A 27,326-nucleotide genomic window follows, 5' to 3' on the forward strand; every position below is an offset into this window, starting at 1 on the left:
ACTGAGGAGCCAGTATGTACTGGTTGCGGGAGACATGAACATCCAGCTGGAACCATTGTCGGTCACAGAGAACCTTTGAGACAATCAGGATTTTGCCTAGTTTATTTCCCCAATATTGTCTAGAGCTTGTAATGGCAGAGAGGCAGGAGACCTGCCGGCATAACCAACCGTCAGGGGTCCCAGGGCCAGTCACACATTGATTATTGCTTTATTTTGGCCAGTAATTGGTTTAAGACCAGAGAAATGGTCGTAAGAGACAGGAATTAAAGCGACCATAGGCAATTATCCTTAGGCTGTGATTTGGGCAGCGGCGGACTGAGAGGGGGCCTACCTGGAAGGCCTAGGCAAAACATCATTGTGGAGGGCCATGCTAGAAAATCCTTCAAATGGTTGGACTGATTTGGGGGGGATGCAAAACAGGATGTGTATGCGGCCATCGAGGATAATCTGGATGCCAAGTGTGACCCCAGCCTTCCTGATGGGGCCATGGTTGCAGAGTTTGAGTCGATAGGTAAGACCCTAATGACATTCCTGACTGCACGATGGGGTAAGGTCAAACTGAGACAGGAGAAAATTAATCCCTGGTACGATGAATAGTTCTCCCAGGCAAAAAGGGAGACTGTTTTATACATTAGGTCTCCAAGTTCAATAGACAAAAGTGTGTTACAAGCTTTAAGGCTAAAATATAAGCAGTTGCAATCCGCAAAGAGACAAGCATACGCATCGAGGCGCTGGGAAGACTTGTCTGAGGCAATGGAATCAAGGGATATGGTTAGATTTGGGAAATTAGTTAAATCTGGTGAGTTAAGTGGCGTGTGTGAGCTACAATGCTTTATACTCGGGCCTGTTTGACAGTCCCATTTCTCTGCCCTATACTTAGATGATGGAGGGTCGGTGGAGCTTGATTGTTATTGATACCCCGTCGGCCATCCCCACTGAAGCGGTTCTGTCTATTTCCAACAATGAGGTAAGGGAGGCCTTATGCTCCCAGAAACTGGGTAAAGCTGCAGGGCTGAACCAGATACCGGTGGATTTTTACCGAGCCGAACCATCAATTTGGACCCCTGTGCTGACCAGAGTGTTTAATGCAGCTATATGCACAAAAGTAGTCCCCTCCACCTGGAGAGAGGCCACAATTGTACAGGTATATAAAAAGGGAGAGAAAGATCGGACGGAAAACTACCGCCCTATATCATTGTTAGATTGTGCAGCGACACCTTAGGTAAGGTACTGCAAACTAAACTCTAGGGTTGGGTGAATAGCTCGGACATTCTTAGTGATGCGCAGGCGGGTTCAGAGTGGGTAGGGGAACTGTCAACCACTGTTTTTACATTTTGAAATTTACACTACATTACTTAAAATGAAGCTATATGCCATTTTACTTGATTTAAAAACAGCGTTTGACTTAGTCCCGAGGAAAACATTGTGGCAGGTTCTGGAAAAGAGAAATGTGCCAGTCCTTATATTATAAGCAATAAAATTGCTCCATGTTAAGACCTTAGCGTCAGTTCCGTTTGGGATAGTGGAAAGCAAACCAAATACTTTGAGGTAAACCGGGATGATCGACAAGGGTGCGTCCTGGCTCTGCTTCTCTTTTTGCTATATATACAGGAAGTAGTGGATGCTTTGGAGCTAGGTGCACTGGACGCACCTAGAATAGAGATGGTCCTGCTTATCTTTTGCCGATTACGCAGTAATTCTTGCCACAACCCCGAAGGGTTTACAAGTGGCGCTTGACATTTTCCTGGAGAAATGCAAGACCCTTGGGCTTGAAGTAAATGCCAGCAAAACCAAGGTGATAGTATTTAAGCCCCCTTTCACTAAGTCCCATAAGATGAGGGTTATGATTGAGGGTCGTGGTCTTTAAGTTGGGTGCTTTGATTATTCGGGAATTAGGTTTAATGAAGCAGGAGGCTGATCTGAGCAATTGATTAAAGCCAGGGTTAATCTCTTAAAGTATAGTGTGGGCATATCGTAATTTCTTTGTTTGCACCCATGGTAGCGGGCCAATCTCTCTGGCTGTGGAGTTGTTTGACAAACAAGCCCTCCCAGCACCACTATATGGTGCTGAGATATGGGGTTATACCCCCACAAAAGGTTTAACAGTCATTCAGCATACATTCTTAAAGAAATTATTGCTGTTACCAAAACATTTTCCGAGCTCTTTGTTACATTTGGACCCATAAACATGGCCTATAACCGCTCAGTTTGCTCTGAAACCAGTCCTATATTGGCTGCGACTGTGGTCGTCCCATGGTCTGACTCTGTATAGGGATGCTCTCAGAGATTTTCTGAAGCTGGAGGGTGCAACCAACTGTGGATGGGCACGGCATGTGAAAACAATGTTAATAGGGCTGGAAATAGGTTTCCTTTTGCTGGCCCCTACTGAATGTTGTTCCTCCCTTAAACCCAATTTGAAGGCAAGGGCTAAAGTTAGTGCTAGGACCAAAATTTTATTGTCAGCCCGTGCCCTGAAGAATGGCCTGGAATTTCTGTCTATCAATATGTTATGGAATCGTAAACACATTCTGGACGAGATCCATCCACCTTATGAGCTCTCCCTGTATGTACGCTTTAGGTCAGGATTTGTACCCACAGCACGTTATACTTGCTCATGGTCCCCTTCTAATAGTGGAGTATGCCCCCTATGCAATACAGCCGACAAATCTTTATTGCACTTTACGTTAATATGCCCCGCATTACTAACTTCGAGGTGTAGGTACTTGAGACCCATTTTATTGGTGCTGTGCATAAGAAATACGTGTGATGAAATGTCCCTTTTCTCCTGCTCTTCAGACTGGAAGGTTATTTTTTCTATAGCTAGACATGTCCATCGTGCCTGGCTTCTAAGAAGCAGATTGCTGGAGAGTGTGTGAGTTACTGATGGGGTCTGCTGTGAGGTCGCAAGTTTTACTCTCCTCCCAGAGACCCTCTTAGGTGGAGGAATTAACTTTAGGAAGCTTTTGTCTTTGATCTTTTTAGTGCAATGCGTTTTAGGCTTATTTATATCATCATGTATTGTTATGTATTATCTTTTTTTTATTAATGTGACGTTGTTCTGTATGTGCTAATGGCTGAGCTGAATAAAGCTCTTACATTGGTGAATGATATATAGTTTTTTTAAATACAGTGCACTTTATGAACCATGTATGTATTTTTGAAAGACTTTCATATTTTAATATTGGAAAGGACTCTTTTTTAAAAATATTTTTGTGTTTTACTTTTTATATACTCAGCTGCTAGGAGTAATTTAAGTAGTATATAGTGTCCTGTGTTTGCCCCTTTTATACAAAAACTCATAAAACCCGGCTGGTGTACTGGAAAAGTATATAAGTAAGTTTTTAACTAAAAGAGCTTCACACCAACATTCCTTTGTCCGCCTTTCCTTTTGTGTGTCAATTACTCTAACCGTGTGTTTTTCCATTATGGGTATTTCGGAATCCTGCCCTAAAGTCCTGATCTTTACTACCCTCGCCACCTTCATAGCGAGGCTCACCAGGGAGATCTTGAACCCAGGAGAGCAGAGTTTGGAGACAGGTAATAGGCGGGTCAGGTTAAAAGTTAAGATGTGAGCTATATAAAGTGTGTTATAAAATATCATAATTTGACAGCGTGGAGCCATTACATTTACACTGTAAAGCAAGCGGCTTTCCGCCACCAACTGTTTGTCATTTACACTGCAGAGTGAAAATGTAAAGGGCAAAAGCTGGCGTACACGCATGGTAGGCGAGCGTGTGCAATGGATCCGTATGGGGTCCGCCTGCTTCATGCTGGTGCATTAAGAAGGCAGACCCCATAGGGATTTCTAGCATCTACTCCGGCGTGAAAATCCATGCCAGCGCAGATGCTGAAGCATTTGTATGGCAAAGAGGAAGGAGGTAGTAGAAATGCAAGTTATGATCTGCCCCTCCTCTGTGCCATACAAATGACTGAATATGAGTTGTGACGTAAATGGAAGGTGTATAAGCCTTACGCAAGGCTGTTATGCCTTGAATTCACGGTACATGCTCATAGAACATGCATTTACAATTTGTAAAAAGGCTGTGGTTTCCATAGGAATCCATCATAAAACCTCTGCTTGCAAAGCATAATCTCTAGGCAGCGTTTTACTTCTCACAAAGCAGAGAGTAAAAGCGAAGAATGACGATGTTTTTCACCTTCATTTACTCTTCATGATTACATCCGACTACCACCGCAGGCCGACTACATTAGGTCCTTATCATACTAAGGGCGCTGTTAAAAAGCGTGGTACGCCTGTTATCTGCAAAGGTGCCAAACTCAGGGGCATGATTGGGAAGTGGACTCTGGGAAATCTCTGTCGCAGAGCACAACCGTGAACCTGCTTCCTCAAACAGAGTGGCAAATATCAAACTTCCGCTTATGGCACTGTATTTTCTCGGCAGTGCACGTTATTTTGACTAACGTTGATTTGCAATGTCATATATGCTCTCTCTCACTCCTTACACGCCCTGATGTTTTGTGTTGGGTATTTTTGTGTGATGGCAGCACTGCAGAGGGTTTCAGTTCTGCTGAGCGCATTTCATCGTATTTATCTATGGTCTGTCTGTTTTGGGCTTCTAGGTGCGAGATGCTGGCTTCGGTGAACAGATAAAATTGAATAACTAAGAATGAGTGCAGCAAGCTATCTTGCGCGTAACAATTTTGAGTTTTTATTAACCATTTAATGATAGACAAATAGTATTTGTTACGCTCACCTGGTATCCACGGGGGCGCCACACGATACTGGATGGACGTCTAAGCGCTATCCCGGACATCTCTCTGTTTGGTTACGTGCCAGGTCTTGGGTAGCGCCTATAACAGGAGAATGGAGTGTTAGGATACTGGTTCTGTGATGGGTGGACTCCCACCTCCCTCTGGTCCGAATCCCCTCCCTTGGGGTAATTGCTTACCTTAGGTTTTTGTGCGTTGAACTCTCCGTCCTGCGTATCTGTGCAGGGGCGCCTGGTTGATGGGGGCGTTCCATGGACTAGTTGCTTCACTGGTCCGTATGCCCTTATGTCGGGTTCAGACCGGCTGTGACTCCGACTCTGCTTGCTGTGTTTCACGTGAGTTATAATGTCTTTTCAGTCTTTATTCTGTCTCTTCCTTTCCCTTCGTGTTCTCTGTCTTCTTAGAGTCTTTGCTCCACTACGCTGTTCCCTAACAATGGGCCTCATTCCGAGTGAGGCGGTAAGGGATTAACGGCACCAGTAAGGATGATGGTGCCGTTAACCCCTTACCGCTGCATTCCGAGGTCCTTTAGCGGGTCCCGCTAAAGGACCAGGGAGCTAATAACGGGCTCGTTATTAACGGGCCCGTTATTAGCTCCCTCCCCATTCCCATTGAGCCCTATGGGGGCTCAAATGGGGATGGCTTCCCTGAATGGGGAAATACCGGGTCCTCCAAGGTTGGAATGACCCGGTAAGTCCCCATTCAGGGAACCCGGACCCCAGTTTGGAGGCAGCCATGCTGTAAATAGCTGCATGGCTACCTCCAAACTCGTAATGAGGCCAAATGTTTCTTTTTGTTTTCACAGGGATGAATGCGATTTTCGGAGTTGCTGAGCCGGATGGCGAAAACCATGGTGAGTTATTGATGTGCGGAGCACTGCGCTGTTTGTTAGTGTTAATTGCTAACCTGTGTTCTCTTCCCTTCTTTGTACAGGTTGCAGCAATGTTTTGGAGTGATGAGTGATCGAAGCGCATGTAAGAATTGTTGTTAATGCTGTCATTGTTCCTTTACCTTTGCAGGCTGCAGTGAAATCCGGAGATGGTCGAGGTAAGCGAAGCGCAGGATGGTTTCAGGACCGGTTACTCACAGGTAAGTGTTCTTTCTCGCTAATGCTATTCTTGTTCTTCCAGGTTAGAAAGGGAATCCGGATCGAGGACTCAAGATCGGGCCGCCGGAGAAGCAGATGTGCAGGAGATGAACATGGTGAGCATTACGCTGCAGCAGTGCAGAATAACGCGAAGTGTGTTCTGCTGTTTGGGTGTGGTTCAAATAGCCCAGGCCTAGTTGTTCCAGGCCCAGCCACACCCAAAACACTAGACCGCATGGCTTGGTTCTAAAGAACCGAGCTGTGTAATAGGCCTCCATGTTGGATTAAGGTCCAAAACTGGTGTTGCTTTATTCCTGATAATGCCATGTATGTTTCTGATGGAGCTTTAAGGCCCTTGAGACCAGTGTGAAGGGCCTTAGCCCCACTGCTGCCAGGGGGCTATTATACCTGAGGAGGTCAGGGGCATGGATCGTGACAGTATTACAAGTTCACATTCAGTTTGTGGCAGGCAAATAGAGAAACAAAGAGTGTCCCATAGTATAGTAAAACAGTGCCCCTGCATTCCTCCATGAGACCCCTTTCCCTGTGCCAGTGCAGCACCATCCAGATGCGGTAAGTTCTGGCAGGTTGCCACACCTCAACATCAAAGCCATTGTTAATGTTTAGTGTTCCGTGTTTAATGTTTTCACAAATGTTCTCGACAAACATAAAACAATGATAAAGTGAAGCTCTGAACTACAGAATGCAGGAGAGGTGTAGTTCCTTTTGAAAAGGCCTTTCTGGTGAGCGATTGATCTTTAGTGTAGTGTCATTATTGTCTATGTGTCATGATCTGAGTAGGAAAACATTAAATGCTTTTGTTTCTACGACTGAACATTTGTGTCACTTGTTGCATTAGATGTTTGGATCATAAATTGGTCAAGTTAGGTTTGACAGTTTGGGTTGTTGTTCGTGTTGCTTCTTACACTGGTTAAAGAGGAAGTGTAGTACCTCATTGCATTTTCTTGGGATTCAGTCAAAGGGCTGTGTGCTGTCACGGTCGATTTCTGGTTTTGGAGCTAGTGAGACATGATGCTGTCTCCTAATTGAGAGAGAGTCGCTGATCCTGTGGTTTATGTGTGCCATCACATAGACACGGTTTGTGACTAGGCGTGGGGAGTCCAGGTGTGTTGTCACATGGCCCCCAGATTGCGATGCACTTGCCACTGCTTGGCTATTAAGGGTACGTTCTCAGATTGATTGTCGTGCATTCCTGTGGGCTGCTGTTTCCATGATTGCAGCTGACAGGATTGTCTTGTGTTTTATTTTTTCTTTCCCTCTTCACTGCCGTATTATTTTTTCCTTTCACCAGGACCACAGTCTATTGCTGGTGTTTACAAATCATGGGACATGCTGTTGCCCCCAGATTGAGTGAGTTGGTAATTCATTACCGCCACAGGTACCATGGTCCTTGGTTGGTGGTATAATTGGACAAGATTGTGCGCAGATTTCGATGCATGTGTCCTTCGCTGGCTATTAGGAGTTCTGTGTCTGTGTTCTGTGTCAGCGCACCGTCGCTCTTTTATTTTGGTGGTGCACAGCTGATTGATTGACCTTGTGATTATTCTCTGTCGCCAAATACGTTTTGACTTTCTAGACGCCGTGGCTTACATTTTCCACTCAAAGGGTTGTTGTGGTATGCCATTATCACACATATTCTTGGCCTACGCCAGACGTCTTTAAATTGCTGCCTGCAAGCCCACTTTGTTTAGGGAATTGCCATATTCCCTTGGGGTTACTTGTATTTGTCATATTTCTTTTTTTTTTAATGACTGTGTTTTATTTCTTTATTTATTGTGGGTTTTGTCAAGGTTTTGTGCTACTATTCACCAGCACACTTTTCATGCTACAGACAGATTAGGGCACAGAGTTTTCTACATGCATACCTCCAAGGCTGGCCGACTGGCCAAACAGTAAACACACTCACAAAACAGGCCTAGACCCAAGTGTTTCAGCAGACACTGCTAAAGAATTCCATTCAGAATCCCATACAGCGCCTCCTGTAGTCCTTTTAGATGGACTAGCATCATGCTTGGCTCACCTGAGGGCCCGCACACCTCCTTCTCTGCCCCAACGTCCACCCGCCACACCATCACTTACACCCGCCACGTCACCACCAACTGTCACAATCCCCCAAACCGCCCACGCCACCACGAGCTGCCAGACCAGCTACCCCCCCATCACCCTCCCGTACCTCTCACCCCCCCCGCCTGCACCCCGGGCCGCCTCATCTTCCTCTACTGCCGCAACCTCATCTTCCTCCCCCTGCCTGCCTCTACTTCTACCGCCAGCGGCCTCTACTTACACGCCACCCTGGACCCGCTCTCAGCAAAGTAGGTTCCCACCATGTTGTCCATGAGAGATGGGGTGGGTGGTAGCTAGGTTGAACTAGCTTGTATTCTGACTGACGTATTTTTAAGCAGCTCATGGTACCACTTACTGAGATAGCTTTGGGTAGATTGCTGGCAAACGATCAGGGAATAACAGTTCGATATAACTGAGCACAGAGATGGTGGAGACAGGGGAATGGGCACCAACTCCAACATTACACTGTATGGGAGACAACTGCAGCATAAGTGTGGCTCACAGGCAATAAATAGTGTTATGCCTGGCCCAGGCAGCTTCCTCTGCCCCCATTCCAGTAACATCATTAAGTTCTAGATTTGTGTTATGTTTAGCTTCTGAGCATTTCCGGACATGTCAAGTGGCTTGGTGGCTCTGGGGCATTTGCGGAAAGATTAAAGCTTCCTGACTTCTTTGTTATTCGCTTACAACAAATATATTTCCAGCTGTTATTAGCAGGTCTAATATGGAGACTTTTCCATGTGCTCATGGGGTTGGTTTCAGCAACCGTCAGTGATCTGAGTCATGTCAGCCATGTTTAGATGGAGGCTGTAGGGTGGGCCAGATGAAGAGGCTAAGAGGTTTTTCCTTTGCGAGCATTCCTCGCCTGGTGGCCCGATTGCTGGCCACCTGATACATGAAGTTGGTGGAGGTCAAAGCTGGTTACCTGCGAACTGGAGCCAATCAGGCTCTGCTGTTGGCCCAAAATGCTGAGCGTGAAGATGGGATCAGGATGAATAGAGTGGATAGCGCCTGAAATGTCTTCTTGGGGTGCTAGAATGTTGAGGTACGGTGGCCTGGCAGCAGTCGTTCTCCCCAAGTAAATATTGTAGACATAGGTGTCAGGTTCTAACGGGGCGTCTCACGGGAGGACTGCTCCATTAAATCAAAGAGGCGCAGGACTCAGGATAGTGTTGCGTATTTAACTTTATACAACTAACTGTTCTCCCAACTCCCCATGCCCTTGTCATAAATCGCTCCCCTTGGAAGTTTTGGTACACTTGCCTCCCATCACGTTCAGGCCTAAACAAGAGTTACCCGTCTAGTGTTTTCTCTGACATGGTTCCAACCGACTGCTTTTAGTCGGTCCAGATATATTTTTTTTTTTCTTTTTCTCTCTCTCTCTCTCTCTCTCTCTCTCTCTCTCTCTCTCTCTCTCTCTCTCTCTCTCTCTCTCTCTCTCTCTCTCTCTCTCTCTCTCTCTCTCTCTCTCTCTCTCTCTCTCTCTCTCTCTCTCTCTCTCTCTCTCTCTCTCTCTCTCTCTCTCTCTCTCTCTCTCTCTCTCTCTCTCTCTCTCTCTCTCTCTCTCTCTCTCTCTCTCTCTCTCTCTCTCTCTCTCTCTCTCTCTCTCTCTCTCTCTCTCTCTCTCTCTCTCTCTCTCTCTCTCTCTCTCTCTCTCTCTCTCTCTCTCTCCCCCCCCCCCCCCCCCCCGCGCTGCCTTTTGCCGGTGTTGTGCCTCTCTTATTCCTTTTCCATTTGCACTCATTTGCTCTGCCTTCCAGACCTTGGAGAGTTGTGCTGCCTTCTCTGCTTTATGGCTTTCTTCAGATGGATCGACTTCCCTACAGTCCTCCTTACAGATCTTGCTGCTCCAGCTATTTACAACAAGCCTCCTCTGGTTACTATACAGAGCCAGATTCTGCAACATCCTACGTGTCTTCCAACCATCTTAAGGTGCATTGCGGGCCTTGGGGTTTTTTCTGCCACATTGACTTTTTCTCCATGCTGGGGTATCTCTGAAGGGAGAACCCTCGCTTCAGCTGTTTTTTTAAGCTGTGCACAGTGGCTTCTCTAGGGGTAGACCCTTTCTCTACGAAGGGCAGAGATCTGCCAGAAGAAAGAACATAGCAACTACACCTGAAAGACATTCCTCAATATTTGCAACAAGTGATTCAGGAGGAGTATACAGTTGGTTAACCCTGCATCACTCCCCATTCTTGCCGCTTCAACATAACCCTGCCCTTAGTCTAATGACAGTGAGGGGCTGCAGTCCAAGCACAACATTTCATCTCACCCCTTTTTAACTAACTAGATGATACAGTTACCCCATCTCCTCAATCAGCATGCAGAGTTTTATGCAAGATCTCATGGGCTGTCTCACCTGCCCTTTCACTCTGACCTCCGCATCATTGGTCGGTCTGGAGGCCTCTTCTTCTACGGACACTTCCATGTCTCCTAAGTATGAGTCATCCGAGTCCAGGTCGCTCCTCTTAGTCCGAGTAGTGCCACTGATGCAAGCCTTCACTAGCCCTTCTTGAAATGCAGCGCATTTCGTGTGAGCCTCCTTTTGCCGTAAGCATCGTTCCTCTCTTGTCTGTTATTGTCAGCAGCTCAGGAGCAAAGGTGGGCACTTCCTTTCAACATTGGGGTTGGTGAAACTATCACCTGGTCTGCTATCTTGATGGTGTCTTTTTAGCTCTCCAGCGAGTGTCCGCCCAGTCCTTCATCTTTCATTTTTCTTCCTGGTCATGGGCCCTGGTCTGTTGTTCCAGTACGCTCCTCGGCAGTAAGATCGGCCCCTCCCGCAGTCAGGTTCGTACAACTCTCCCAAACGTAGGTTCAGCAGACACACTCCCGTGCTGCTGTGTGGCGTGTGGCGGTATTCTCTCAGCAGTTGGTACACTGTTTGTTCAAATGGCCCGTTGGTAATGCTGGCCACCTGCAAGGACGACTTGATGTTTGCCATGAACCGTTCTACTACTCTGTTGGCTTGTGGCCACAGAGGCATGATCTTTCTGTGCTGAACACTCATGTATTTGGCAAAGCTCGCAAAGTCCTGGCTTGTGAATGGGGTCTCACTGTGAGACTTGATGACTTTCAGAATGCCATTGATTGATAGCATGCAGTCCAGTACAGTTATGACACAGGTAACTGATGTGGACTCATTATCTGGGCGTCCAGGAACCGAGAGTGTTCGTCTATCAGTACCAACAGGTGCATCCGTTTCGTAGCGGCCCAAAATGTCCACTGCTGGTTCCTCCACACTGTTACGGTAGTGGGGTCATGTGTAGTGGGCTGGGGTGAGGTGGTGGGGCCACGACATGTGGCGCAGTTCTGCACTGTATCCTCTACATGGAGTCCAGTTTGGGGAACCACACCTTTTGTAGTAACAATCTCTTCATGGACACTACTCCCTGGTGTCTCTCAAGATCGAGATTGATGACCCACTGCTGTATTGTGCTAGGCAATATGACTCTACATACATCCCTTCATGATGATGTGATTCTCTACCATGTGAGCTCATCCTGCACCAGTTGCAGAGTGCGCAATTCTCCTGCACTGTCGTGACATGGTTTTTCACCTGTGACTTGGCATGTCTCATCTTCCCGTTCTTCAGGCAGCCAGCAACGATGTGCAATGCAGGATCCATCTCCAACTCAATCTTGAGAGTTGCCCAGTCGACAGGTAATTGTTGCATGTTATGCCCCGCGTAGTTAAGGTATGCATCTGCAATACACAGCCCTGCCCTTGCAGGCCCTGTCGGGTGTCAGGACAGAATTGGCTGGATTTGCCTCTTTTCCGGGGCGGTGGACAATGTCAAAATGATAGTCTTGCCGGCGTAAGCCCAACTGCGCTATCCTCTGAGGCACCGTTGTCTTCAGATTTAAAAAAATTGGTAGAAGGGCCTGCTGGTCCGTCACGACAGTAAATGCCTTTCCGTATAAAAATAGGTGGAAGTACTCACAGGCCCATATGACTGCCAGGTTCTCCTTCTCGGCCTGTCAATATGCTTGTTCCATGTTAGTGAGACTCTGACTAGCATATGCCACTATGAACCGGGTGGTAGGAGTTGCCTGTTCATATTGTGTCGGTATACCACCCATGCCAACCAAGCAGGCGTCTACAACCACCTCTGTGATTCCATCAGTGTGAAAATATGCCATGTCCTCTGCCATCGAGATGTTGTTGCGGATGCCGCACTTGTAATCTCCCACAATGCGTCCTTGCAGTCCTTCGTCCATTGAAATGCCAGGTCACGTTTTGTGAGCTTTCTGAGAGGCGAGCTGACAGTGGCATAATCTTGTAGGTATCTTGAGCAATAACTGACCAGCCTCACGAAAGAGCGCAGCTCTGACATGTTTTGTGGTCTCGTGCATTGTCTAATTGCTGCCACTTTGTCCAGGTCCAGTCGCATGCCCCACTCTGAGAAGATGTGTCCAAAGAATCTTAAGGAGCCCTAATGAAACTTGCACTTGTTTTTGTCTAGCATCAGACCTGATGCTTCCAGCGCTGAGCATACTCGATGTAGTGCCGCGTCATGTTCTTCCGTGGATTTCCCGAATACTAGGATGTCATCCAAGTAGTACAAACAGTTCGGGATATGCCATATGACCTTGAGGATTTTGTCCTTCAAAATTCCAGCTGCAGATCATATTCCGAAACTGACATCTGTCATGAAGGTGGTGATATATCATGATTCTGGGGCTATTTTGAGTTGATGGTATCCTTTCGTGAGATTGAGTTTTGAGAAGACCTTTGCCCCATGGAGAAGGTGGATCATGTCTGTGATTCTGGGAGCCTGGTGTCTTTCCCTTTGTATTGCTTTGTTTGCTCTCCTCATGTTCACACATATTCGTATGGACCCTTCCGCTGTCTTCTTAGGTACTGGCACTATGGGCAACACCCAAGACGTGGACCCTACAGCTGGTTCGATGGCCTGCTGGTCCAGTAGTTTGTTGATTTCCTCCCCTACCTGCTTATGTATGTTGACCGTAATGCCCCTGTAGTGTTGGGCTATCAGCTTGATGTCTGAGTCTATGTGAAGTTGAATTTTACAGTTCCTTAGTTTGCCCAGTCCTTTGAATAATTTTGGGAAGGTTCTTTCGATGTCTTCAACCCTTGCCAAGTATTTGTGTGCCATCAGATGGTAAAGGATGTGGACTACCCCCATGTCCACTGCAGTCTTGAAGCTGAGAAAACAGCCACAATTGGACATGGAATCAAAGAGACGCAGGACTCGGGATAGTGTTGCATATTTAACTTTATTCAACTAACTGTTCTCCCAACTCCCCAGGCCCCGGAACACCATCCCTAACCCTGTGTCACTTCCTGTTCTTGCCGCCTCAACATAACCCCGCCCTTAGCCTAACGACGGTGAGGGGCTGCAGTCCAAGCACAACATTACATTAAGCACACTTCTGCCTCTGCCGGTCATGTGATTTTTGGAACCAATCTGTCACTGCCATCAGACTTAGATGCTGTGGGTGATGATGGGATAGCGTTGGGCAGGGTGGATGCCACCTCGCAGGTCTTCTTGGAGGATTAGGATGTTAATACAGCAGCACTACCTTGGCCAGAGCCCTAATTCTATCGAAACTGGACTACTGCAATGCCCTATATCTGGGGGCCAACAAGTATATCATTGATAAAATTCAGATTCTCCAAAGTAACGCCCTTAGAGCATCACTGGATATAGCAAAAAAAGATCATATTTCAGAGACAAGGAGAATGAACAATTGGCTCACCACCAACGAGAAAATCTTGCTAAAAACGGCCCCACTTAGTTTGGTGCTTTAATCTTAGAGATGTGCCGCACTTGTAATCTCCCACATGAGTATGAATAACTCCCTTGACCAGAATCCTGTTTTACAGATGCACATGGAGAAAGGTATTTATTTTTTGCTTTTACAATTTCCTTTCGGTGAAGCCACGTTACGGCAGTTTGATCACTCCTGTTAATTGTTTTTCTTGACCACTTAAGCCTTTTTCTTGCTTCAGGTTTTGAGATACAAAGTTATGATCAGAACTAGCCACCTGAAGGTCATGGGCCTAATTACGAGTCCGGCGGTAACCCGCCGGTGATACCGGCGGGTTCCTGCCAGACTTGCTTCACTTACAGGTGCCTGACTTCCCGGTGCCACCGGGACATTATAAATCCTGGCGGGTTGGGAAGTCAGGCGCCGGGAAATGTTGTTCACCATTCCCATGGAGCCCCATAAGACTCAATGGGAGTGGGAGACGGAAGCACTGTGTTCTGTGAAAATTCTGCGGGCGGGTTCCGTTGCACCTGGCAGGTCAGACTGGCACCCTTATTTCCGGAACGCCACAATTGTAATGAGGTTTCATTCTGTTTCCCTGTTGGTTAGATGCTCTTAAACAACCACAGGACAGGTCTGATATTGCCTCTAGTTTGTGCTGGTCTGTTGATGACTCTTAAAAAGATCTTATGCTCCTTTCAGTGATTTCTGTCAATAACTCTAATGGTATATTTGATTGTAATGCCTACCTGGCACAAGCTTGCGCGGTATTAGCACTGGTGGAACTTGCTATCATTATACATCAGATCAACTCAAGTCCACTTGTGTTTATGTAAAACATTAAAGGGAGAGGTAACATAGAGGAAGCTGGAGAGAAAATTAAGATCGACGAAGATTTCAAAAAAGGTAGCAGGCGCTCCTCTCCAGAAAGAACATGGCATGATAACCTGTTCTGAGATGAGAGTTTGTAGCACACGCTTTTTACTCACTGTACCTGAAATGATATTCTAGGGGTAGCCAAGAGAATAACTCTTTTTGTGAAACTAAGATTCCTGTCCTGATGAAGGCCTTTAGAAATAAGAGAAGAGAGCGCTAGCGGATGGGCACATCTCGATAAACAGGCCGAAACACATGTTGTCAAAACGTTTTTAAGAGAAACATCCTAAAAAGGCAGGATAATGTTTAAAAATCACCCGTGAGGAGAACCGATGTACAGCATTCCAGTTTTATGTGTTAACAAGTTATTTTGAAGAAGTAACAAACTGCGTGTGATGGCTCAATACCCTGAACAAGGGACTTGAGAACCGCTTTAACAACAATTAACAACAATTGTGGAATGTTGTAACATTTCCTCAAGCTAAATCAGGAAACAAGGACTGTGATATCTCGAATGTACTGTATCGCACAACTGGCACTTTGATACTAACCTCAAAGCACTTTTTCCCGCATTTTTGCACATGATGAGCATTGTTTGCACATTGTTATGTCGGTTTTATGTATGTTGAAATTGTTGACCATTATGATTAAAACATTTCTTGTTTAAAAATAAATTGTGTTTTTAATTGCGAGCAATTGGTGAAGACAGCTTGCAGAGATTTTTGTGACCTGCATTTTTTCATCAAAGGATGCATAAAGAGGGAGGGGGTAGCCTGCTGCTCTTGTGTGTTATATAGTGCCTGGCAAATGCCTTTCCCATGCCTACACACAAGCCCAAAGCATTGGCATTGCCAATGCTTGTTTTGTTTTGTTTAGTTTTCATTTAAGCACGTTCAAGTGCAGTTAACATTAGATGGTTGAAGCCACAGCAGCAATTTGGAGCGGCTTAAGTCCCACAAGAGGGGTGAAGGTTGGATTAAAACGTTATGCTGCGTGAAACAATGACTACAAGCAGGTGATCACATTGGACACTTTCTTTCAATGGGCCTCATTACGACCCAGGCGGTAAGGGGTTTACGCCAGCGTTAACTGCGCCGACCCTTACCGCCTGATTACGAGGTCCCTTAGCGCCATGGTGATTTTAACGCCTGCTTTTTGCAGGCGTTAAAATCCATGGCGCTAAGGGACCATGGAGTTAATTACGCCACCGTAATTTACGGTGGCGTAATTAACGCCTTCCCCACTCCCATTATGCCCTATGGGGTAAGAATGGGAATGGGGAAGGGTAAAATGGGGATTGGGGACTTACCGCCCCGCCAAGGTCGGAATGGGGCGGTAAGTCCGCCAACCACCATGGCGGAGTTGGCAGCTTAGCGCCATGGACCATGGTGCTTATAGCGCCATGGTCCTCCGCCAAGGTCGTAATGAGGCCCAATGTGTTTCTTTCCAGGTCTGATTTTGTTTTTAGGCTCACATTGCTTTGCATATTGATACATGTAGGCTTACATTCAGGGTGGGGACAACAATTCTACAATCATACATTGTTTGCTCAACAATGTACTTGTACTATATATATATATATATATCTATATCTATCTATATATATATATCTATATATATATATATAAGCTTAGGAAGGTTAAATGTATGATTTGCCCACGTTTCAAGTCTGTGTCTTACTGGCATGACTCACCTGCAGCCACGCCCCTTACTGATCCACCTTCACACCCCACCGGAAGAAAGTTATGAACAGAACATTCTTTTTTATTTGCAGCATGGCTTCGAGCTGACACCTTACCTGATACAGAGGATAAAGTTGTTCAATTGTGCTACTGTGCTGGCAAAACCTTTTCCACCTGAGCATGTGCAAATATTTACTCCGAACCAGCTGGTGGATTCTGTCCGTGTAAAACTGGAATAAGAAGAAAGAAAAGTCACATCAAGCTTCAACCACATGCGCACGTTCCTGAGAACACAAAATGTGAACATGTTGAGACATTTCTCTTTAGTGACCATTGTCAAGACACATATTGTTGTCATGTATTGTTCTAAATGCAGACACAACAGGGCAAGAATGAACAAACTAACCGTTGCCAGCCTTTCATCTTTACAAGATGGGAGTTGAAAAGCCCAAGGAGAACTCCACACAAATAAGTTATCTGAGTTTTAAGTCTAGAAAGGATTTTTATTGGGTGCAAATTCCAAACCTTTGCACAGCCACACGTGGCACTGTCCCGCTAGAGTGGAAACAAAGTGGGCAACTCGTAAAACATTGTTCCCACTTGCGTGTGCCAAGTAAACACGAGTGAGAAAAACACATCAATGCTGTATGGGGGGCACTTTTACAAAAGTGAAAATGTGCTTGTGCATGCTCTATCTGTGACATGCTTCCCAGAGTGCATTCCTCGTTCACAGTGGGAATGCCTTTCTGGTTGCACTCCTTCTGCAGCAACTTCCCGTGCACGTGGGCAGCGCGGGTGCAGGCTAGTAGTACAGGGGACGTATGTTCAGATAACTGCCCGCATTCCCTCACCCCCAATACAAACATTCATGCACAGCTTGAGCATTTCAATTAAAAGAACATGTTTTTCCTTGGAACAGCCTGATGATGTCTGTCAGCAATCCTTTCTTTGAGTGGCCTAGGGCTGTCGCTCTCATCTTATTATGACCCTCCTCTCTAACCCAGGCATCCATAACCATGTTAGTGCTACTGAATGTTGACCCCCTACTGTCTAAATGCTGTCTTGTGCTAGAGATGATGTTCTAAATACTGGCTTTCTAAACTCCCTCAGGGACATCCTAACTGCCCCTACTCTATCCAGTTGTTAGTGATCTAATGGTATTTGGGATGGGCTGTAGAAATACTCGGGTGGATTCAGGCATCTTTAAAACACGATCTGCCTTTCTGACCATTTCTTCTTGTCCCCTCTGCCTCACTCCTCCCACCACTCTTTCATCCCTTCGATGTTCTCACCACTCCTAGCTGTTGACTCATCCCTCTGATGTTAATCCTCCTGCCATAACCTTTTCTCCCTCCAAACTACTAATCCTCCCTCCTAACCACTTCTTCTCCCTCCAAACCACTACTCCTCCCTTCAAACCACCCCTCTTCCCTCCAAAACACAATTCCCCAACCAAAACCACTACTCCTCCCTTCAACCTACTACTTCCACCTCCAAATCACTACTCAAGCACCCTTCTTTCACTCAGGGACATTTACTTCACAATCACTCCTTACTCTATCTGATCTTACTCACTCACAACACAGCCACACACAGTCACACTGCAACCACTTTCACTCCTAAACTAATATCTCACATGTTCAACAAATCACCTCCACACTCCGCCACTCCTTCAGTCCTCCTGCTGGGCTCTTGGTTGTCCTTGTCGTCGACCTCTGACCCCACCCAAAAACCCACACTTCCTCCTTCCTGCTTCTATCCCCCTTTCTCTGCCAGCATTGAACAACTCTCCCTGGCTTTGTACAGCTTGACATTGTGGAGGTGGATCCAGGCGCGTCATCCTTCTATTTGTACTGCAGATGTGGTGACAGCTTCTACGATTAATGGTGCCTTAAAACAGGGTTTATGTCATCTCTGATGGAACTCCTGTATAATATTCAGTTGCTGGGGTAAAGCAAAAGTTGTCTTTATACGTTGTCAGTGTTAGATTGTTCGATGTTTTCATCCCTGCTCCTCATACCACATGCTTTGTCTGTACCTTTGAGACATACATTTAAAAGACACTGGGCCTCATTACGACCCTTGCGGAAATCAACAGACCGGACCGCCATAGCGTAAATAGCATTTCCGCCATTGCACGACGGAGCAAAGTGCGGCTAATTACGACCCATCGGGCACGAGCATTACGCCATGGCGGAAACCGAAAGGCTGCGATGGCGGAAATGACCCCAAAACGGCCCTTACCGCCGCCGTACGCTGCACCAGGTGCAATACCGCCACCCATCTTAGCGGTCACCGTAATGAGCGGTCACCGTAATGAGCGGGCACCGCAAATTACGGGCACCGTAAATATACGGAAACGGAAGTAAAAGCATGTGGCCGGAACGGGAAACAGCACGCCGCACAACTATAAAATCCGAATCCCAACACAACCATTAAAAATCCGACCCTGACACACATCCCAACCCGTTAGCAACCCCAGTTAAAAAAATAAATATGGGAAAGGTAGCCAAGAAAGCGTGTGATCGCAAGCGGCAGGTCCACTTCTCCCGAGAGGAACTGACCGTGCTCACCGAGACCCTCCAGGAGAATGCCGCCGTCGTCTTCTCCAGTCAAATGACCAGGACGGCCCTTGCCAACAAGAAGGCCATATGGGCCCTGGTGGCACAGCGCGTAAGTGCGGTGGGGACAACACCCCGCACGCCACAGCAATGTCGCAAGCGGTGGGACGACCTGCGGATCCGCGTACGCAGCATACTTTCTGCGAACAGGAACATCGCCACAGCTACCGGGGGGGGATCAGAGTCGCCCATCAAGTTGACCCCCTGGGAGGATATCTGCGCCTCCACCATAGGAATGGAGAGCATAGAGGGAGTCGGAGGGATGGAGAAAGGAGTGCCGACATCCGGAGAATCAGGTAGGTTGGCCAAGAGAAACAATGCGAAATCCACAAAGCACGAACATGTGCACTACCATGTGACCCCATAGTGCAATACATACTTTGCCCTGACAGCGCCCTCTAAAAGTCAGAATGAATAAACAAATTAATCAAGATGCCATAAACAACCCCTACATGTGCAGCATGCACCCCCTAACTGCAGGCAGCCAAATGAATGCATCCTCAATCCACACGAAAATGAGACCACCTCCAAGGCCCAGTCCCTAATCACCCTCATGTACCACCCCAATGCATTTGATACGTTGCCATTCCAAATCCCACAGACCCATAACTAACGCTCGCCCCTCTTTACTCCACCACAGGGTCCGATACCAACGACGAGCTGCAGGACACCCCTACCAGCACGCCTGCAAAGAGGGCCAGGACCAACGTCCCAAGAGCCTCCACCTCAGGTGCAAGTATCAAGACACGGCAGCAGCAGGAATCAAGTGGCAGCACACTGGAGGGGACTGCAACAGGCACCCCAGCAGCCAGCAAGTCCACAACCCCAGCACCACAGGTCCCCCCAAAGAACGTATCTGATGGCACTGCCTCTGGTGGTAGCAGCACCATAGGTGACACAGCTGTCATGCCAGCATGCTCCGACACGGAAAACAGTGCTGGCGACGTAGGTACCATCCATGACCTTTCCCAATCCCCCTGCATGTTCCATCCCCTACACCATGACGAAACCACGCAGGGGCACCCTGAAGACGACGACTGGCCAACCCCCACAAGTCCTGTGCCAAGGCAACATGTGTTGAGCAGCCCCCCTGTCACACCACCGCAAATGTCCATGGCCCAGCAGAGGCAACAGTCCCTCGACCTGCTGATCGAGCAACAGCAGGAAGTGGCCACGCTACTCAAGGACCATGCAAATGAATGCGGGGGTTCCAGGGCAGCCATGGAAACATCCACCGAGACACTCAGGGCACAAATAGAGAAAAGTAGTGAGAGCCTCAGGGGAGAAATGGAGAGAAGCACCGAGAGCCTGAGAGCACAAATGGAGAAAAGCACCGAGAGCCTGAGAGCACAAATGGAGAAAAGCACCGAGAGCCTGAGGGGGGAACTGCATGCGACGTCCAAAGACGTTTGTGCTGAACTTGCTGCTGTGCGCCGTGTGCTCTCGGAGCTCTCACAAACCCTCAGAGACATGCATGGACGCGAGCAGGCAGAGACATCATCCGTGGCAAGTTCCGTCCAGGGCAGCCCCCAACGCAGATCTGGCAGGAACCTGCGCTCCACGGGCAGGGGTGCCCCTGAAACCCGTAGAGGGGGCTTGCAATAGCGTCTACCCACGGACAGCATGCATATTTGGACACTGGTGTTGGGGGGGAGGTAGTAGGGTGGAGGGGGTGTGTTGGGCTTCACTGGGTGGCGGGTCCATAGGGTGTATAAATCAAATCACATTTACAATACAGTACTTCATTATCATCCAATGACATGTGTGGACATTGATATTTGCGTACGATGCCTTCATAGGCGTACAGTCCACGATGTGCCTGTACTACACACACACAGTGCCACAGGTCCCCTTTCCATGTAATAGGCACCATGCGTGGTTGCTAGAAGCATGCATCTATGATGCTCTGTCGGATTGCACGTGCATCCTGTGCCTCATGGACTCCTTGAGGTGCCTCCACATCCCCACCCTCATCATTATCATCTTCAGGTGCATGCAGTACAGCGTCAGGGGGCATGGGCACATTCCTACGTATGCACATGTTGTGCAGCATGACACATGCCATGACCATCTTAGAAACCTTCTCATGGCTGTACATGAGTGCCCCGCCAGACCTGCTGAGGCTGCGGAAACGAGCCTTCAGTAGGCCGAATGCCTGTTCAATGACCACACGGGTACGTGAGTGGGCATGGTTGTAGTCCTCCTCATGCTGGTTCTGTGGGTTCCGGATTGGTGTAAGGAGCCATCTCTTCAGTGGATACCCGGCATCACCTGTATGAGACGAATAAAGGGTGTCAGTGGAATGATAGTGCTAAGTAGCCCCCCCCCCTTCCTGCAAGGTCATTGACGCATCAAATGGGCCACGATGTCATGCATGGAATGAGACTCACCGAGTAGCCAGGATCTGTGCCCTGCGTGTCGCTCCAAGTAGCGTGGTATTCTTGTGTTCCTCAGGACCATAGAATCATGGGTAGATCCTGGAAATCTGGCACAACAATGCGTAAAGATCTTGTTGGAGTCACACACCATTTGCACATTGATTGAATGATATTGTTTCCGGTTGCGGTACTGGACCTCCATGGCATGTGGGACAATCAATTCAACATGGGTGCAGTCGATGGCACCAATGCAACCCGGGATGCCGCCAAGTGCATGGAATCCCACTTTTGCGTTGGTAATCTCCTGGTACGTGCGTGGTAGTGTGATGTGGTCGTCGCCGTGCTTCAGGAGGGCATCGAGCACTTGGAAGAGTGTCCGTGAGAACAGTGGCTGTGAAATGCCATGCAACTGTCCGACTGTGTGCTGGTAGGTGCCTGTGGCCAGGAAGTGGAGTACAGACACCACCTTCAGTAGGGGTGGGATGGCGGTTGGGCTATCTATCATGCTCACGAGGTCAGCATGTGTCATGTCCACAATGGCGATTATGGTGTCCCGGTCCAAACGGTAGAGGGTGTGGATCTGCTCAGCAGTGAGGTTGAACGGATCAGCTCGGAGGCGTGGGATTGCGGGCCGCCTGCGTGGTGGTAGTGGCAGTGCTTGTGGGCCTTGCTGTCCCTGCCTTGCCCTCCTCCTCCTCCTTCTCCTCCGTCTCCCCTGTGCGCCCGGTTGTTGTACCTGTTGTTGTTCGTCGTCTTCTTGTAGTTGCAGTACTTGCAGTGCTATCTGGTCCCCCAGGCCCAACGTCGCCAGTCCTGCCGGTAGCATTTTGGAGTGGGAGTGGTTGTGGGAGGGGTTTGGGTCTGCTCTATATGTGCTGTCGGCCTGTATGGCCTCCACCTGTGCTGATTGAATGAATCTGTGGCAGATGCAATCCCTTCTGGCCGAGCACGTCCCGCACGTAAGGCTGCATTTGGCCGCATGGCATCTTGGGATTGGAATCATGTATCAAATCCCGATGGCAGTGTGATGTACTTTGACTGATTTTCATGCTATGCTCCCATTGTTACACATGCTATAATTGCTGCCGCTTACATACCTGTGAAGAGTCAGTGGTATGTAGGGCTCGATCGATGGCCGACCCTCATGCAGCACAGTAACGTACTTCACCGACGGGCGTGGCGTCCCATTTGTGATTGTAGCCAGTTAGCATTATGACACACAGCCGCACTACATTGATGTAATTGTGAATGCAAGCGTTCACAGAAGCCTTTTCGACGTAATGTTGCAAGTGAGGAATTCGAAGGCCAGCATTTTTGGTTACGAAGTAGCGGTGAGGAGACGCCCACAGGTCTGCCTGGAAATGTAACGTTCTATTGTTGAATGTCCTTGGGACAGGGCCCATAACGAGCAAGCAATGAATGACATGAATTGAATGGGATGCGCAATAGCGTAGTGGACGATGAGGCAGGACGTTCCCAAATCCATCTTGCTTCACAACACTACAGATCCGGCCAGGAGCACAGTGTTTTTGCAGACTGCATTACGCACAGACGCGATGGAAGTTTCAAATATTATGTGAGTGAATATTCATGCGTTTTCATTGCGGGATGAGGGAATGATGAATGGATGCATGGACAGATGATTCCATTTAGGGTCTGCCATGTACATGGGTTTTTTGAATCAATCCCCTTCCCCTGCGCTATGTGATGCAAGGCTGCCATAGTGGGACTTACGTCTATCTGCCCTTGTCGGATCCTCCCTGTCTCGACGCGCCTTCATACACTTGTGTCTAGGCACGTTACTAATCCCATGTCATGGGTTCTGTCTTGACGGACGCATGCACAGTAACCGACGTTGCCAATGGTGTATTTACCTCGATTGATTTCGTTATGAATCGATACTGATTTAGGGGTGTGTATATTCCTTTGGAGTGGCCTAGCATGCATATGGGTGTGGATTTGGTGTGTTGAATGAAGATTGTAATGCATCATGAGTCCCGTAATGCAATCGGTTAATTTGTGTTTCATTTGGGTGACAGGTATCTCCTGCCCTATTGCAGATGCCATCTGTACGCCACTCCTCCAGATGGGTTTTACTCTCGACACCTGCAGCTTCGGGTGAATCAGTGGAGCACCATTACGATCTTATGGGACGATCGCCAATGGGCCACATGCCCTTACGCTGTACTGGTGGCTAGGTGCAACATTTCGGCCTTTCAGCTGGACTAGTGCCTGCCTCATGGGACGGACCTGCGGTTCTTGCCGCTTCCATGTTGCCTTTTGGAACGTTGATGTAGGCCCTGTGTGCCATGATGGTACAGGGCGTCACACAAGTGGAAGCTGGTCAATTATTGCAGATGCAGCCCTCGGTGATGATGGATGTTTTGGTGTTATTTTGCAAATTGCTGTGAGGCCTTTGTCATTTGGATGTGCATTTAAATTGTATTCCGATATTTGGCGTGTTGCGTTATTCTTTGCAGGTGATGTAGCGATTTTCGATTTGTGGCGGTATGTATTGCGAGATGATCTGCATTGTGTTCCGCCTTCTGAGTTGAGTTGTGTGGTACTGTACTGGCCGCGTTTGCCTACGTAGCACAGTATGGTCACGGATAGGGGCTGCCATTGTGACTGTTTACATGATGTGCTGTTCAGGGGCGGGGGATTGGCTTTTGGCCGACTGGTGCCTGTCAGCCAGGTCGATTGGTGGAATGATGGGATGTTCAGAATGTGGCTGGTCACAGGTGCCTGTGTTTGCGTGCGTTTGTTGGAGGGGGACTGGGGTCATGTCCATTGGAATAGCTTCTGTATTCATGCCATCTGTGCCCTGCAGCTCCCATCGGCCCCTCTTGGGATGAGCCTGGCTGCTCAGTCACTCTGCCAACTTGTGTGGTACATGCTTCTGCTGATGGTTGGTTTGTTTACTGGCAAGAGTACAGGGCTGGTGCAATCCCCCTCAGGATGCTGTTTTGGATGTTGCCTTGCGCTGGTGGCAAGCGATGGGGGACTACTGTTGTTTTGTGTCATGTGTTCTTGATTTTCATTTTGATGTATTGTACCTTCACATGCCTGTGCTGCATCAGTACGGCTATGGTGACATGCCGTACATGGATGCCCACTCACGGGGCGCTTTGAGCCCCTGCATGCATTGCTACGTTGGCATGCATGGGTGAATTGTAGATTTCACTGGTTGCATAGTGTGAGTACATTGCGCCTGCCAGGAGTTGTGCAATGTGGCCAGGGAGTGGAGTACAGGCACTCAGTGGGCCATTTACGGTTGGTTCACGATGCCGTATTTCTCGCCATGGCGGAATGGTACTTTCCGACGTGCTTGATGGCGTTCAGTACATGTCCGCTAGGGTCAGAATTCGCGTACCGTTGCGCCATGGCGGTGATTCCGGTTTTGCAAGGCGCGCGTGCGCGTACTTGGTGCAGTTAGCGTTGCCGTTCACTGCGGTGTCGCTAATGGCATCGTACTTTACGGTGACGGGTCATAATCGCAACGAGCGGTGTTCGATGGCGGTATTGCATTTCCGCCATCATTTTTCCATTTCCGCCAGGGTCGTAATGAGGCCCACTGCCATTGCTGTAAAATTATCATGCATTTCCTTTCCTCTCACAGTGGCCACATTTCCAGCATCAGTGTGAGCTTTTGTGGGAGGAGCAATGGGTGTTGGCATTCAGTGTTCAGTCACCAGCTCATGTGGAGTCAGGTGATGGTCAGAGCCTGGCTGATTACGTAATGCAAATAAGGCTGAGCGTAGGCAGTACGACCAGCTCTTTTTCAAAGTCTCTTTTATGTTGGCAATTCTTTCTTTTAAGAGGCCATTGAGGTGCTCACAAACGTCATTAGCTTCTGGGTGATAAGAGGACAAGAATTTGTGCTTTATCCCCAGTAGGCGAGTTATGTGCTCGAATACTGCATTTACAAAATGAGGTCCGTTGTCAGAATGCAATACGTTGCACACTTCCCACCTATGGAATACCTCCTGTATGAGGATTTCTGCTGTACACATGGCATTTGGATGGGTGCATGGACCTACTTCGATCCATTTAGGGGCATACGACCACAAGAATGTTCCTGTAGCCATTACATATTTTGAGCATATCCACGTAGTTGATATGCAAATGTTGAAATGGTCTGGTAGGACAAGGTATTGCTCCCCTCACAGTTCTCATTGTGTGGCCAGCGGTACATTTCTAACATATCAAACAATTAATTGCAAAGCTTCTAACATGGTCGGCCAAATTACAAACTAACCACTATTCCAAAATCAGTACTGCAAGACTTTCTCTGTATGTGTATGCTGGACAGTGCAATTGCTCTAATGCTACTGTAAGCATCCGTCAGGGCATTACAGATTTCCCTGGGCTATCCTACCACCACATTGCATTGTGGGGGACAAAGAGCACCCTTTCATTTTCCATAATTCCTGTTTTTCTGGTGGTGCCCTTACCACTATTTGTGCTATGGGCAATATATTGAAGACTTCATTGAGCTACAGTTTACATGCATGTGTGTATTTGTTTGGTGTGGTTGCAATGTCTGGTATTTCTGAAAAATATGCTGGACTTTTTGCTTCTCAATTGGCGGCTTCATTGTCCATGGAAATCATGTCTGAACCTCTTGTGTGCACTGTGCACTTCACCAGGGCGATGGCCGGTAGGAGTTCAGGTGCATTTATGAGCTTGTCTAACAATGGTGCATACTGTATTTGTGTGCTGTCTGCTCGCAAGAAGCTCCTCCTTTTCTATCGTGACAGTCCTGAGTGTACTGTTGACGTCACATTGGCAGAGTCGGAGTAAACCATTAGCGCCTCATCTGCGTGCAATTCAATCGCTGCTTGTGCTGAGAAATGCACTGGCAATCTTGCGCATATTACTATCTCAAACCTGTTATTCAATTGTGCTTTTACCACTGCTGTTCCTCTCAACTGTTCCTCTGATCAATGAATGAGGACCCATCCATGAAGAGAACTGTCCCCCCTAGTAGTGCATTTTCTTTAACATGCAGTACCTCATCATGATATACAGTATTGTTTGTGCAATTGGGCACATACTCTCCCTCCTTCACAGGTTCTGCTATGTATCTAGCCGGGTTTACCACTCAATACCTGATAATATTGATTGAAGGGGTTTGATATAATCACCTCATAACTAGATGCTCTCTGTGTTGTTAATGTGCTTTTGGGTTTCTCAAGGATGTCAGAGCATGCTGAACATATAATGTTACTCCACAGCCCATAGTTATGCTGGCAGACGTCTCAATTGTGAAAGTTGCTGCTGCTAATGCTTGTTCATATGGAGAATGGCCTTGCAATACTGGGTCTAAACTCCCACTATAAAATGCTAGTAGTTTGTGTCCCATGGTAGTTTTCTGTGCAAGGAGAGCTGTCATTACTACTCCATTTGAATGGAGAAAAAAACAGAAATCTTCATTATAATCAGGGATCCCGAACACTGGAGTTGTGCTTACTGCTACTTTAATTTCAACAAAAGCATCTACCATTTCACCTGCCCATTCTATGTCAATGTTGTCCTTTTGTGCTTCTCTCAGTCCTTTTAAAAGCGGCCTGACATTTGTACTATAGTCAAAGACCCATGCTCTACAATAATTGCAAGGGGACAGGAATTGTTGTCATTCTTTTACTTTCTCTGGCCTGTGTGTTTTCATTATCGCCTCTGCTCTTGCAGGTGTTACCTTCCTTCCTTCTTTTGATATCAACTAACCTATGTATAGGACCTCCTCCTGACAATATTCCATTTTCTCTTTATCCACCTTATATTCTTTTTCTGCCAATACTGTCATCAGTTTCAATGAATCTCTCCTGCACTCTTCCTCTGTGATGCTACACACCAATATGTCATCCACGTACTGGATGACCGCACTGTCAAGTTGTATGTTTCCCAAGTCCATTTGTAACACTTGGTTCAAGACCCAGGGTGATTCACAATACCCTGTGGTAACCAAGTATGTTTTAGCTTAATTCCATGGTAAGTGAACAATGGCAAATATTTGGACTCCCGATGTGGGGGAATTGAAAAGAAAGCATTTTTTTAATTGAATGCTGTAAAATAGTTAACTTTCGATGGGATGTTACATAGTATTGTAGCTGAGTTTGTCACAAAGGGAC

The 27,326-nt window shown here is 47.5% G+C and overlaps 1 protein-coding gene across 1 annotated transcript in view; it reads right to left on the reverse strand.

Annotated features, from left to right (window-relative positions):
- The window catches only part of LOC138452879 (putative uncharacterized protein C6orf183), a 138,121-nt gene extending 111,012 nt beyond the window's left edge, over positions 1-27,109 (reverse strand). Inside the window, exons 1-2 of the mRNA XM_069605226.1 lie at positions 26,972-27,109; positions 16,313-16,426 (exon numbers count right to left, since the gene is read on the reverse strand). Coding sequence (XP_069461327.1) covers positions 16,313-16,426; positions 26,972-27,109 — 252 coding nt within the window. The remainder of the gene's footprint in view (positions 1-16,312; positions 16,427-26,971) is intronic.
- Between the last annotated feature and the right edge of the window lie 217 nt (positions 27,110-27,326).

The sequence above is a fragment of the Ambystoma mexicanum genome, chromosome 4p, assembly GCF_040938575.1.
Source record: "Ambystoma mexicanum isolate Mex_15411 chromosome 4p, UKY_AmexF1_1, whole genome shotgun sequence".
Lineage (NCBI taxonomy): Eukaryota > Metazoa > Chordata > Amphibia > Caudata > Ambystomatidae > Ambystoma > Ambystoma mexicanum.